At 38.3% G+C, this 15,124-nt stretch overlaps 1 protein-coding gene across 1 annotated transcript; it reads left to right on the forward strand.

Annotated features, from left to right (window-relative positions):
• Positions 1 to 5,959: 5,959 nt before the first annotated feature.
• LOC147850886 (uncharacterized) lies at positions 5,960 to 13,880 on the forward strand. Its single transcript, XM_087335849.1, has 6 exons — positions 5,960 to 6,427; positions 9,549 to 10,166; positions 10,835 to 11,287; positions 12,465 to 12,634; positions 13,240 to 13,423; positions 13,527 to 13,880. The coding sequence occupies exons 1-6, from the start codon at positions 6,014 to 6,016 to the stop codon at positions 13,638 to 13,640; spliced, it is 1,953 nt and encodes a 650-aa protein (XP_087191975.1). The 5' UTR covers positions 5,960 to 6,013; the 3' UTR covers positions 13,641 to 13,880.
• The last annotated feature ends 1,244 nt before the right edge of the window (positions 13,881 to 15,124 follow it).

Genomic DNA, 15,124 nt, shown 5'->3' on the forward strand with positions numbered 1-15,124 from the left:
GATTCGAATCTTGCCCTATGCATATAATAAATATTTTAATATTTTCTTTTATTTATATATATGTACTTAAATCGGATATATTATTTTAACATTTTTCATGTAGTGTGCGGACTGCACTACGACAACGCGACGACTAGCAACGTGCAGAGTCTTGCAGAAATCGTGATTCATACCATTTCATCTGAACTATCAGACCACATGTCCAACGTTCGACATCACGTATTGCATATCCCAACTCAGCCAAATGGTTAGGATTGTGGCTTTTACGTTGTCATGGAAATCCGCGAGTTCGTGTCAAAAGGAGCGGAACCACGGGGGTCTCGGACGAGGAAGAGATGGATGTCAGGAGACCAACTCTCTCCAGTATCAGCTGCACCGGCTGTGGCGCAAACCGGAACGATTCCAAAAGCGTACCGAAGTCTACCGAACACGAGAGAGAGAGAGAGAGAGAGAGAGAGAGAGAGAACGTGTGCAACACCGACTCAATGCACACCTCTTATGTATAGGAAACAAAAGAAAGAAACGCACCCGACACCAACAAAGACACAAATATGCACAACCTTTTATATCTATATTTACAAGACAACATGATACATCTCCGACTCTGAGCCAAACCTAGGTAGATCAGGTTACGACAGTTGTCTGCTGCCAAGCCGTCGGTCGGGGAGTTCTCGGGCTCGTCGCACCGAGCGGGGTCTTGCATAGGAGACAAAGCAAAAACGAAACCACTAGTACATGCGGGCTCCCGACCAGACTAAACCCTAAACAGACACAAAGAAGAGCTAAAAGAAACCCTAAAGTAAGGAGAAGAGAAAACTAACACACCTTCGACCTAAGTGGTATACCTCTTAACTCAAAATGGGCAACCCTTTTCCAAGGGACCCTCCCTTCCTTTTATAGCACAAGGAGGGAGGTGTGTAACAATGTGGGATAAATCCCGTATTACATGGGATTCTCTATCCCAACTTAACTCCTATTCGGCGCCTTAAAGGAACCCGCTACCTTTGTACATCTTTTACAAGAGTAAGTGCACACGATGCACTTCGCCAATATCCCTACAACCTCGGTTTTCGCACCGTGGTCGTGAATCCTCACAACAACGAGATGAAGACTATGTAGATGTTGGTCAAGGAGTTCTAACGAGGATGGGTATCTCCGGCTTTTGTAAGTGCATCCGGAAATGTCTTATTCATGTGGTTTTTGTATAGCTATGTTCTTATACATATTTGGTGACAGGGCACAAAGATGTGGTTCACCAAACACGAAGTGGATTCACTTCGAATTCATGTGCACGCGTGGGCACGAAGGGTAGTGGGGTTTGCACCTGGGACTGGTAGCCCCATATTGTAAATTTTGGATTGGCTATAGAAATTTTGTCATGGCTATCATGGCCATAGATATTAGACCTTGGTTGTCATATAATGGATATTATGTATACGACAAATATTGTAAATATCGTCATGTTATTTGTACCGGAGTGGATGTTGTAAATGTGGTCTTATATTTTGTTATTAACGGATGTTGTAATATGGTCACCACTTTTTGTATAGCGAGCAGCGACTCATTGTATATCGAAAATTCTTATTAATGGAAAAGTTGTTTATCTCAAGTGTTGCTCTCTAGCCCCTAAACCTGTTTTTCAAAGATATGTTGATTTCTCACTCATAGTGTGATTTGTGTTTGTTGTTTTTCAAAGATATGTTGTTTTCATACATATGTTATTTCATAACTATTCAGGTCACCCAACCCTCTTAAATATGGTCGTCTAACCTGTTTAAAAAATATATCTTCTCGTAAACCAGTCACCCAACATGTTTTAATATGGTCGCCCAACCCTCTTAAAAATTGGTCGCCCAACCTATTACTCAAATCACCCCTGTTGTATAAATCAGGTCTCCCAACCCTCGTAAAAAACATCTCTTCTCATAAACAGGTTGCGCAACCTCTATAAAAACAACTCATTATCGTAAACCAGGTCACCCAACCCTCTTAAATATGGTCGCCCAACCTATTACTCAAGCCACCTTGTTGTATAAATCAGGTCTCCCAACCCTCATAAAAAACATCTCTTCTCATAAACAAGTTGCGCGACCTCTTTAAAAGCAACTCGTTATCGTAAACCAGGTCACCCAACCCTCTTAAATATGGTCGCCCAACCTATTACTCAAGTCACCCTGTTGTATAAATCAGGTCTCCCAACCCTTGTAAAAAACATCTCTTCTCATAAACAGGTTGCACAACCTCTTTAAAAGCAACTCGTTATTGTAAACCAAGTCACCCAACCCTCTTAAATATGGTCGTCCAACCTGTTTTAATATGGTCTCCCAACCTATTTATAAATTAGGTCTCCCAACCCTCTTCAAAAACATCTCTTCTCATAAACAGGTTGCCCAACCTGTTTTAATATGGTCACCCAACCTATTACTCATGTCACCCTATTGTATAAATCAGGTCTCCCAACCCTCTTAAAAAACATCTCTTCTCATAAACAAGTCACCTAACCTGTTTTTATATGGTCACCGAACCTATTAAACATGTCGCCCAACCTATTACTTAGGTCACCCTATTGGACAAATCAGGTCTCCCAACCCTCGTAAAAAACATCTCTCCTCATAAACAAGTCGCCCAACCTGTTAAAAAAAAAAGAGGCCAAAAAACGAACATATTAAGGAATAAATTAATCACATTTTAAGTCACATTAATCCCTAAACCCCCTATTGGTAATCAAACTTGATTCATCCTCCAATTAATTACAGAGGCACACTTGATTCATATTGTTACAGAGGCACATCTTAATCATATTCTAGCTAATTACATCTTTGTCTTAAATTTTCAATTAAACGTGATGTCTTGACATTTAGATCAACGGACTCGAATACTGATTGTTGCAAGAATTGTGGCCGCATCTTGCCATCATCTCCAGATGAGCCATAAAGATAGCTTGAGCGGTTTTGCAGATCGGTGCATTCTTGTTTACGATGTTTAAAGTGGATTTCTGTTAAAAGGATGTCATGTGTTGATTTATGTTTTAAGTTTTAGGGTTCAAGTATATTATAAGTTGCTTTCTATTTTAAGTTTTAAGTTTTTTAACTTTTAATTTTTCTATTTTAAGATGATTATTTGTTTTATGAAAAGTATGGTGAAGATCGTCGATTTTGGTAAATTTCAGCATGGAGGTTGACTACATGGTAAATTTTTTGTCAACTTTATTACCTTAGGAGAAATGTTATTAGGTTTAAATCCCAACTTAGATATATCTTAAGATTGAAATTGTGTTCATTTGCATGTAACAAGAGCTACAATATTGACTAGATAGATGAAATATGAAAAGAAGATCTCATTTTGGGGTTTAGTAACATATTCCACTAAGTGAAATAAGGTAGAATAGTTTCCATTACTTTCGTAAACCCTAAACCTAATGTAGAACCGTTTCCAATACTTTCCTTTAGTCTAATGAATTATTGTTTTTTGGAAACATCGTTTTGAACCTTAGGTGTAATGGTGGTTTGATTTGAAACATATTTCATTATTATAGTAAGTTGGTTTTGCATTTGTATTTTTCTTGCAAACTACATAATCTAAGGAAAAGGTGCACTAGAAAGAAATGTTGTATAGCCAATAGTGTGATTGATATGTAGCACATATATTGATTGATAAGCTTCACATATTGAATCAATCATATATTAATCCTTTCCTCGTTGATGGGAGGAATACATTAATATACATGCAAGAATCAATTGCTAGTTGCTAAAATCCCAAAACCAAATGGCGAAACCCTAAAAAAGAAAGAAATTGAAGAAGAAGAAAACCTAAATGACCCCAAAATTGACCAATAAGCAAAATAAACCCTCTTCTCAATAAGAGAGGAAAAGAGATTGGAACCTTGCACCAATTCAGCCTTGCCATCCGGAGGACAGGGTCGCGAACTCCATCTTGCGGGCATGGTGCCATCTACGACAACATTTGGCCAAACACACCCCGGAGACATTGACCGAATGGACTAGACAGCCACTATTCTGGAATCCTCACGTGCGAACAAGTGACGACATGATGCTAGGGCAACTTAAGGGCCTAGCATGGGGAAAGCTGGCACAAACAGGCCTCCTATCTATAGACGATTGGAGACGCATGGCTGTTTCAAGAAGAGCCCAAGAGGACCTTTTCCCTCCCCTCAAGGGAGCTACGAAAATGCGGAGACTGATAGTTGAGGCAGTTGACAGGGTTCCGATGGGGGAGGTGAGAGAACCTGCATGGTTCGGTCTCTTTGACGAGGTTGGAATGGTCAAGTCCCTAAAGGGTGTGAGCGGATCGGGGAGAGATACAGTTTTTGGGGACAGTCAGAGCAGGGGCTCTTGGCACCCAATCCGAGTGGTGGCACAGGTTAACAACATCTGGAAGACAGACCCGGATGTTGCTAAGGTGAAACCCCATTGGAGGTTAAGGGTATATGGCTGTCGCCCCCTTGTCGATTTGGATTGGGACCCAGGGGATTTCAGATGGAAACATGATGATAGACTCCATCACTTCTTCGATTACACCACTAAATTGGGTCGGACTTTGCAATTGCAGTTGGACAGCCCCCTTCGCAATGGCTGGCGAACATTGGGCATCCCCGATGAGGCGCTCATTACCTTTTGGAAAGGTCTCTGGTGCCTCCACATGCCTGAAAAGATCAAGCTCTTTTTGTGGCAGATCGGTCATAATGTGGTGCCCGTTGGTGAATGGCTAGGTAAACGCGGCGGCCCGTTAGGCTGCCCACTGTGCTCTTGACCTATTGAGACTATGAGACATTGTCTGTGGGATTGCCCTCAAGCTCAAAAGATCTGGGATAGCGTGACTCGCCTCCTTGTGGCATGTGAAGTTGAAGGAACAGCCTCGTGGAGCGCTGCGGCATGAATTGGTCACTCGGTCGAAGGGTGGACGGACACCGTCAATGTAGATAGTTGGTGCTATGTATGAGAGGCAAAATCGTCAAGATCCGTTTCGAAAGAGGCTTGGAGCCCGCATTCCCTAGGTTTCCAGAAATCTGGATGTTGATCGCAGGTTTCACCTTGTTGCCTCAAGGTTTTCCAAGTTATGGTACGACCCCCGGAGGAAGGGATCATGGACATATGGTTCGCGATTATCAGCTGCCTACGAGGGCAACTGGAAGAGATTTGCAGCCACTCCAACGACGTGATCTCTGCCCGGTTGTGCTTTTGGCAGAAATGGAGGAACACACCTATGGTGATGCAAGGCGGGAGTGGCCCGATGTGGAATTACCAGCCCCCACGCTGGTTGTTTCCTACTCACCTGCCACCCTCTCTTCGTTGTAGGCCCCAAGAGCCGACTCGTACTAGGCAACATTGAAGGGCATCGCCTTAGATATAGGTAGCTTCTTACATTAAGTTAGGCCGCAAGGCATTGTAAGTAGGCTCATCTTCTTTTACTTGATCGGAGGAAGACTCCCCGATGTGTGTATAAGTCTCCTTGTAGACTCTCTATGTAATAATCATTCCTAACTAATGGGAAAGTAGCTTCATTTAAAATTTAAAAAAAAAAAAAAAACTCCAACCACTAAACCATTACCTTTTAGTATTATTTTTTGTGGACTACTGATAGGGTTGGGCGACCAAGGACTCAGAGTTGGGCGACCTCTGACATATTTTTTTTCGCGCGTTTCTTTCGTAGCCACGGATGGTGCAGATCGCACACGCCTTCCTCTAAGAAACCTGCACCGTCCGTCCGTGGCCGTGATTCCCTCCCCAACCCTATTTATGATTTGGTATATAATAGCACGAGCGGTGCAAATAGACAGGCCCATAACATACATACATACATTATACTGTATACATATGTATGTATGTACATATATGAAGATACATACGTACATACATATGTGCAATATACATCTGCATATACATATTATGTAGTAGCATAACAACAAATACAGTTAAAGACAAAAAGACACACAAAGGGTTTTTATTAGTGGTAAAGCTATTAGGGTTTAGCAGAAGGAAGGAAAGAATCAGCGATGGCGGACAGCGCCTACTATCACCTGGAGCGTATGCTCCCAGAGCTCGATGACCTGAAGGAAAGGGGCCTCTTCTCTGTCGCAGAGATCAGAGAGATCGCAAGGCAGCGCCGGGAGTTCGAATTCCGCCTCCAGCGCCGCTCAAAGGTTAAAGAAGACTACCTCAGGTACATAGACTACGAAAAAAAGCTTGAGAAGCTTAGACGTATCAGAAAGAAAGCCATCGTTCGTGAGCTCCAAGATGCTTCATCTGAGAAGAAGAAGGGGTGGCAGCCTTCTCTGTGTGATAGAGCTAGTGCCATGAGAATTATGTTGATTTATGAACGTGCTGTGACACGCTTCAAAGGAGATCTTGGCCTCTGGTTGCAGTTTATTCAGTATTGTCGGTCCCAAGGTACTCGGAGAATGCAAAAGGTATGAGATTCTTCTGCTTTTCGTGTCTTTGTAGATGGAGGAAAATTGATGAATGCATGTGTGATCGAGGAAAGAACGGGATTCTTTTTATTTTTTCTGGAAGATTAAGATGTTTTGTTATATATATGTGGGATAGATGAAATGACAAGTAGCTTAAGTGGGAGTTGATACATTTATAATGCAATAGGTTTATAATTCTTGGGGTTTTGTCTTGTGTTTTATTTCATTTAGGGTAGGAGAAATTGGATGAATAACTGTGTAATAGAGATAATAGCAACATCTTTTGTGCTGTTTTTTGTGGTTTTCCTTGATCAACCAAGGGAGTTTGGTGATTTCATGGTCCGAGAGAAATCTTCCCTATAGTGTTGTATTCATTGAAAACTGAGGTACTTTGCTGATGAATGCAGATTGAGAGAGAGGATAACTGCCTTTTGTGTTGTTTTTCTTGAAGATTTTGGCAGTTTGAGAAATGCCTATGTGATAGAGAAAAGAAAAGGTAGCTTAAATTGTCTTAGGATATTATTAATTTTGTTTCATCTGGTTGACCACCTTGAGTGGCAGAACAAATTGGGGGCCAAGCACAGAAGACTATTTTTTATTTTGAATTGAGAGGGCTTTCATTCACAAGCCATTAGGACGAGAGTGGAGTTGATATATTGTTACAAAACATGCTACGCATGGATGCTTACTTGGTAAATTATGTTTGACACCTATTGCATGACAGCTTGCCAAGCATTTTGTATTGTTTGGTACTCCTTTCGTGTCTTGATGTTGAAAGGATTGAGATGGAAGATACTCACAAAAAGATTGAAATCTCTAATATTATGAGGCTGTGGAAAACAAGAAAGTACAAGTGAAGTCTGATATGTGAGCCTTTCCTAAACTTAGGCATCCATAATGTAAACAGGGGATTGGAATGATGCAAAGTATGTACTTTGCTCTATACCTAAAATATACATAATCCTAGCATTATTTTGTTTTTCCTCTTTCTTTCACTTATTCAGTTAGCTACTTCAATTTTCTATATCTGGACACCCAAGCGTGTAGCTGTATAGAAATGAGCTCTTGCATAAGTTGTTTGCGATCTGATCCTTTTTCTTTTGCAGCCTGGTTTACTAATCTTCTAGTTTATGGATGCATAGACCAAGTAGAATAGAATAGATGTTTTATTGTCCATGAAGAGGTCAGCATTGAGCTTATGGGGTGAAATCAACATATCATCTTGTCTGTTATGCCTTCCTACGAACGGGAGTTGCTACTCAGCAGTAAACACTCTGTGAAAATAATGCACACACATATGTGCTCACTTTTTTTGGTGGAGATTCGAGTATGATAGTTACAGTGTCATACACATATAACAAGTTATCATATTTCTTGCGATTACCTTATACTCTGACCGTGTGATAAGTGAATGATATTCATCCTCCACTAGGGCATACCTTGCATACCTTCATATTTGGGTTATGATAATATGAATCTACCTCAAGACCTTGTGTGAGCAAGTTCAAAGAAGTGTTGAGGCTCTCCGAAAGTCAACGCTATTGGGGGTAATGAGATTCGATTGAACATGTTTTGACATTTTTACCTTGTATTTGGGCCACTATTGGAGGTTATTATTTGCATTGTAATATTCCAAATTTCACATTTCAGCATCTTGTCACTTCAACCTTATTGCCTCAATAATGTATCCTCAAAGATCACATACTTCATAGCATCACCTAAGAGCTCAGCTAGATTGTTTACTCCCCATCTCTTAAACCATTTGATAACGTCGAGCATTTATCCAGATCAGAGGATTTTGCTTACCTATGAGTGTGGGAGAGAGTGGACATGTTTCTTGATCCCCATGTTGCGCAATAAGTACATTGAAATTGAAAAACCATTATCCAGTTTATATTGACATCCAATCTGCATATACAGTCATGTTATAACTGCTCTATACTCTTGTGGCATTTTGATCTCTATCATTCTTTTTCAAAGCTCACTTCTTGTTTCAGGTCAAAGGCTTTCTTGTAGTTCACAATACAACAATATAGTGTTCTCCCCTGAAGTAGAATTTCTTTTGTAATTTCTCTTAGTGTAATAAAATGATTGACTATGAAATGTTTTGGTCTAAAGCCTGCTGGACCAATTGCTTTTTTGTGACGATGTTCAGCCCATAAGCTAGTCCTTTGTGTCGTGATAGTTCTATTCAACTTGGTCATAACCGAGCTAACCATGATGGTGGAATAGTTAGATACCAAATTTTTATCTTCTCCTTTATGGATTTGTTTAATCCAATTCATGAGCCAATCTTCTGGAAAACTTTGCTTGGTAGCTTTATCCATGATATTGCTATCCATTGGTGAGTTTGTGGACTTGTCGACTTCAAGAGCTTACTTGTCATCAAAGTTGCATCTGCCACTTTGCATTAGATATATTGTTTTGCCCCTTTATTAACATGTTCAATGAATACACCTGCTTTATATGGACTTTCCATACTGAATGTCATAGGCATTATACCATTGTGCATATAAAACTTATGTACCTATTGTTCCATCTCTTTATTACTGAACTCGCTGATTATATCTTTCTTTTTGCCCTTGATTTGTCTCCATGGTAAATTTTTTCTGAGTTTAAACATCGCCTATTCTTTTTCCTCACCACTCTTTTATATTGATAAAATGTTAGGACATTTTCATTTTTATTGTTGGTGAGCTTGAACATTTTGATTGAGTCTTGCATTCTTCATCGAACCAAGCATTACATTGGAAACTAAGCATTCGATGTTCACTTACACGTGCATTGAAAGATGGATATCCTACCTTACAAATGACATGACTCATTCTTTGATAGTAAGGTAACATAAAGTTCCTCTTTTCCTTTTGTGCTGTAATACATTGGTCAATGTGTGAGAGATAATGATGCGTATAGAGGGAAATATTTATTTAAAAGTACTCTTTCAAGATGGTAGCGATTCTGGTTTACTTGTTAGAGCTTGTATAGGTTTGTGTTGGAATAATTGTTTAAAATTCATGTCTGCTATTTTTATTAATGCATATTTTGAGAAACGATAATGTGCAGAAACTTTCTTAAATAGATATTTTCTTACCAAGGTGGATGTCTGAAAATTTTGCTTCAGGTCCTTACAAAAGCCCTGCGTTTACATCCAGCAGTTCCAGGACTTTGGATATATTCTGCTGCTTGGGAGTTTGAACATAATGGAGACATAGCTGCAGCTCGAGCCCTTATGCAACGTGGGCTTCGTATGTGTCCAAAATCAGAAAAACTATGGTTGGAATACTTCCGTATGGAACTTGTATATACAGAAAAGATGAAAGAAAGACTATTGAATCATTTGACGGAAAAGAGAACTCTGAATGTGAAAAAAGATGTTGGTAATGAAGAACATGATGATAATATTCTGAGGTTAGAGGATGACAGTAAAGAATTGGATGATGAAAACATGACAGTGCTTACAGTGGAGGAAACTCAAATGGAAATTTTAACAGTGGATGAGCTAGCATATAAGCTATCTTGCACCATCTATAAAAATGCTATTTCTGCTATCCCTACAAACTTGTCATTTCGCAAAAGCTTCATGAGTTTATTACATAAAGCATCATTTTCTCAAAAGTCTGCTTTACAGAATGAGGTATTGGACAGTTTAAAGAAAGACTTTCCAATGGATGCTGATTGCTGGGACTGGCAAGCAAGGCTTCATTTTGAGACAACCGGTGAGAAAGACGAGGCCATTAAGGTAAGGGAGTAAAGATGTGTAGAAGTAATGTACATGATAAAATTTATTTGCAAACTTATATAATGAAAAGAACTTTGGGTTCCTACATGGGAAATAGTGGTAAACAGATGGATAGCATCTCTCTGAAGATTAGAGTAGTGAGTTTGTGCAACCATGACACATGTACATGTGTATTGGGGAGAATATAGAGGTAGAAGCTATGCATGTCTTAAAACTAGTTTCCAATGTTATGTAATTAAAGGAACTTTGAATTCTTAAATGTGAACTAGTGATAAACAGATGGAGGGTTCCCTGTGTGGGTAAGGTAGGGTGAACCCTATGAATGAAGCTAGGGCATGGCAGGAATGACTATGTAGGTCTATGCCATATTAATAAAGAAGTATTTGCTGAGATGTTTACTTGAGTCAATGAGGTGAAACATTAATAATCAAACTTCATTTTAACAAACGTCTATCAAAAGGATTTAGGAGGTAGCATCTTCCATGTATATGTATGAGGTTTATGCAAGGTTTCTGAAGGAACTTTTGAGTTGTAGAATGTTCAAAAAATAAGATGGCCAATGTAAGTCAACCATTCCAAAGAGGAGAGGTAGAAAGCTGCAACTGTTTTGCTACAGTTGTATTCCACACTTAGATGAGGGTCATTCAAATTCTGTAAAATATGTGCAGGTCTATGAAAATGCCTTGGAGGTAGCCTCGTCCATCAATATGTATGAGGTTTATGCACAGTTTCTGAAGGAACTTTCAGGTGTAGAATGTTCAAAAAGTAAGACAGCTAATGTAAGGCAAAACCGTTCTGAAGAGGAGAGATACGAAGCAGCAACACTTCTGCTACAGTTGTATTCTAGAGCTAAAGAAGCAAATGTTTTCAGCCCACGCTTAGCTGAGGGTCATGTAAATGTTTTACTTAACCTTGGAAAGCTGGACACAGCAAGGCAAGTATTAGAAGAATTGTGCTCTGGCAACTTTAGAACTTGTGCGAGATTATGGACTATGAGGATTGTACTAGAGATGAAAAGAGAAACGAGGGCAGAAATGTCAGGTTTAAATAGATTGGCCGATCTTTGCGAGAGTTGTCTAAAGCAGATACCCATGTCTGAAGCTCAAGATATTTGGGCCATAGTAAGTTTCCTTCTCTTCACTTGCTTTATTAATTTTCCAGTGTCATAAATGTGCTAATACCATATGTATTTTATCAACTTGTACAAAGTAACACAGTTTTTTAAAGAGAGGAGAATATCTATCAGCATATCAGAAAATCAATAAATACAAGGATTTCTCCTTTTGATTATCTACTGTTCCAGAAACAAATGAAATAAGTTCTGAAATAGAATTTAATCGATCAATCTTGAAATGCAAAGAAAGTTGGGGTGATGCCCACAGATGAAAACTTGTCCTGATTTTGTGATATCCTTGTATTGACCACCAAAACAATGATTTCTCCAAGGATAATTGATAGCTCTTTGTTGCATCTTATGCATCAAGATATCTGCATACCCTCAAGAAAGATTGTGATAAGTCCATTGTCAAAATATATAGTAACTTTCAAGGGTCCAATTGCCTTTCAACCTTACGTTTTGATATAAAGGCCAAAAGAGTCTGGAGAAATGGGCTGCCTTCCTTCACGCTTATGGTATAGAGTGAACTTGTGATAAATCCGGAAGTCAGTTCATTTATTGCCATTATCCTCTGTTCAGTTCATGCAAAACTACTATTCAGTCAGCTCTTTATGAGGGTGTAAAGGCTTTGTGAAAATTTGAGATGTATGTATATAAAATATCCAACTGTCAATAATCTTTATATGCCTGAATGGTGTTCCCTCTTCAATGTAACAGGATATCTTATTGACATAGAATACCAATAGAGTAGGAAAGAATGGGCATCCCTTGTTTACTACCCCTATGGAGTTGATGCCTTGATGTCTGTATTGACCGATCTCCCTGCATCTGCAACTGATTGATGCAATGCATTGATCAAGAAAGAGTGAGTAAATTTTAATTGATGTTCAGATGTTGGAATATTTTGAGAATGCATGCATGCAAAGTACCCAACTTTTGCTACCATGTGTATGCCTGAAAGTTATGCCTTCAATGTAAGAAGATACCTCATTGATACAGAATACTGAAAGAGTAGGAAACAATGAGCATCCCTGGTTTATCACCATAGAGCTAAGTAGCTTTGATGGCCATGGTTTCTGTAGTGATCAATCTCCCTGCAACTGCAACTGACTAATACACCACATTGAGCAAGCAAAAGAGAGAGTAAATGAGTAAATGTTCATTGGTGTTTTGGTGTTCAGGTCTTGGAATATTTTGGGGAAAAAATCATCTATGATCGAATTATAGATATGATGATTTCGAGAATAGCTAGCTCGAGTGGAGACTCAGCATGCCCCAAGCTTGCTTGCTCTCTTGTTGATTGGGTTCTTTATACTCAAGATATCAAACAGGCACGCAAAATCTATAGTTCGTAAGATCTTCACTTCAACTCCCATGTTTTACTCTTGTTTGTTCTTTGCTTGTTTTTTAGATTCATTTACTGATAGATATGGAAGAGTATGATGTGTAAAGTGTGTACTATCCGGGTAGGGTATAATATTTGTGAAACAGTTGAACATTCATTTTACAAGTGATGAAATTGATAAACTTGCACATGTTCAACTTGTCACTTAAGTTGTGAGTTGTGAAAGATGACCCTCATATTTTTTTAGGGCATGAATGATAAAAACTATATATTTGACTAGAGAAGCTCATTATGTTTTAAATTGATCTTGCTTGATTATTCTCATCAGTTTGGATTTCCTTATTTCATCTTGTTCGATGGCTTTTATTTACTTAATTGTTTGTTCACTTTTGTTTGTATTGTGAAATGATTATATGTTTAAAAATCGGTTTTGGGTAACCTTGTTTTTAGCTTTCTGCAATCCTTTTTATTATATGTTTTGCGAAGCTAATATATATTAGTATTCCAAAATTGGAATACTGTTTTTTGCTCGACTACTATGTTATATTAATATTCCGCATGAGCATCACAATTAAGATTTTCTGAACTTTGAAACATATTGTAAATTTCAGGATTTTGGCTTTCCCAGCCCCAAACTTAGAATTATATAAGCATTGCATTACCATTGAGTCTCGAATAGCAGAGATGGGCTGCAAGGAAGCTGAAAAGTGTGTGCAGAGCTTGTTTCAGTCTGTTGTAGACAAATATAGTCAGGATACAGATTTATGGCTAGCATATTACTCTCATGAGATAAAGGTAGAGACAATTTTTTAGGATTTCTGTCAATAATTCACTGTCTATTCATGCAAATTTATATCTTGTTCCTTCTTCGTTTTTTGATATATATTTTTGTGAACAGTCTGGAAATCTTGATATTGCTGGAAATATATATTGGCGTGCTAAAAAGATTCTCCAAGACCCCTCATCCTTCATTGAAGGTCACCATCATTTAGTTTCGCAAGGAGATTTGTAGAAGTCAACCCATTTTAACCGAATGGACCAAATTTTTACTCCATGATTAAGAGACAGTTTTGTAGCTAGAGGTGAGATTAGAGAATGTTTTGGATTTCCAGTCTTCCATTGTATGTCATTGTTGTATATTAGCCTATTTTTAGAACTGTGAAGGTAGGAAAAGGTAAAGCTTTTCCGCTGCTATAACATCATTTATCTTAGTGCAAATTCTATATCTTGAAATGTGTCACAAATTTCCTCACGTGAGACATCATTTTACCCAGTATTTGTTTGGTGGTGATTCTTTTTGCCTCACATCAATAAACTTATATTGGTCCAGGATATGTTAAATTTATATTGGTCCAGGATATTGGTCTTGTGTCCACTAGTTAAATAACTTTGCTTATTTGCTTATACTGGAAAAATCCATCATCAAAATGTAATTTTGTTTTTTGAGTGCAGTTATGACTGGAGGCAAATTTGTGCTAATTTCAATGAAGTTGCAAGCAATCGCACACGTCCTATTCTTGTTTAATCGACAGGTGTCTTTTAATCACAAAGGACAAATCAAATTATAAATTTTCTATGTATTGGAAGATGCAATCTGTACAAGAACAAAGTGTGCATCCTGTGTTCTGTTGTTTTTTGCTAATGCAAAATGGGTGCTACTTTTGAAAGTAGTCTGAAATAAGTTTGAGCATGCCGGTGTCATAATGCTCATTACAAAAGACATCAATTTTAAATTTTGTGTTGGAAGATGCAATCTGCACAAGAACAAAGTAATTTGCTTCATATGTGAAGGAAGACATTGAGTTATTGTTGCATCCAGTGTTCTGTTGTTTTCAGCTAGTGCAAAATGGGTGCTACTTGAAAGTAGTCTGAAATGAGTTTGAGAACACTGTTGTCATAATGCTCATTACGAATCATGGTGAACTTTTATCCAAACTCAAATAATGCTCATTGTGAAGCATGGTGAACTTGCCCAATGATCATTATTTTGTGACAATATTCTGTTGATTATATACAATGCTGGAAATTTCTTTGATATCGTTTAGGGCTGAAGCTTTATACAAGCAAGTTATTGGTATGTGATTATTTATTCAATCAAGGAAAAAAAAACATTGATGGCAAAAGTCCATCCTTTGCTTAAAATGTAGTATGACGAGTACATTATATATCCCATTGTAAAGCAAAGAAAACAATGAGTAATAATAAGAGTACCCTACAGATTCGATTGTGAAGCGAAGAAAAAAATGATTGGGGAGGGGAATGGATTATGTTGTCATCTTATGTACTTTGGATTGTGGGAATATCTTCATGACACGTTAAACTTGCATACTCTTGACTCTGTCATCTATATTGTATATGATATCTTGTATATTTAATGATATTCATGGTGGTTTGAATGATTTTCTTGTTTAGAGCACTTGTGGTTATATTCAAGGGGTCAACATTGAAGTTTGTGAGCAATGAAATATTACTTGATGATGTCATTGCATACAAAGC

The sequence above is a fragment of the Azolla caroliniana genome, unplaced genomic scaffold (assembly GCF_043228905.1).
Source record: "Azolla caroliniana isolate FFs.n. ecotype wild unplaced genomic scaffold, voAzoCaro1.0.p SCAF_20, whole genome shotgun sequence".
Taxonomy (NCBI): domain Eukaryota; kingdom Viridiplantae; phylum Streptophyta; class Polypodiopsida; order Salviniales; family Salviniaceae; genus Azolla; species Azolla caroliniana.

Excerpts from the sequence above, each read along its gene's own strand:
- LOC147850886 (XM_087335849.1), top strand. The coding sequence starts at position 6,014 with ATGGCGGACAGCGCCTACTATCACCTGGAGCGTATGCTCCCAGAGCTC. Across the intron at positions 11,288-12,464 it reads CTCAAGATATTTGGGCCATA|GTCTTGGAATATTTTGGGGA; the intron begins GTAAGTTTCCTT and ends TTTGGTGTTCAG. Across the intron at positions 13,424-13,526 it reads ATTACTCTCATGAGATAAAG|TCTGGAAATCTTGATATTGC; the intron begins GTAGAGACAATT and ends TTTTGTGAACAG.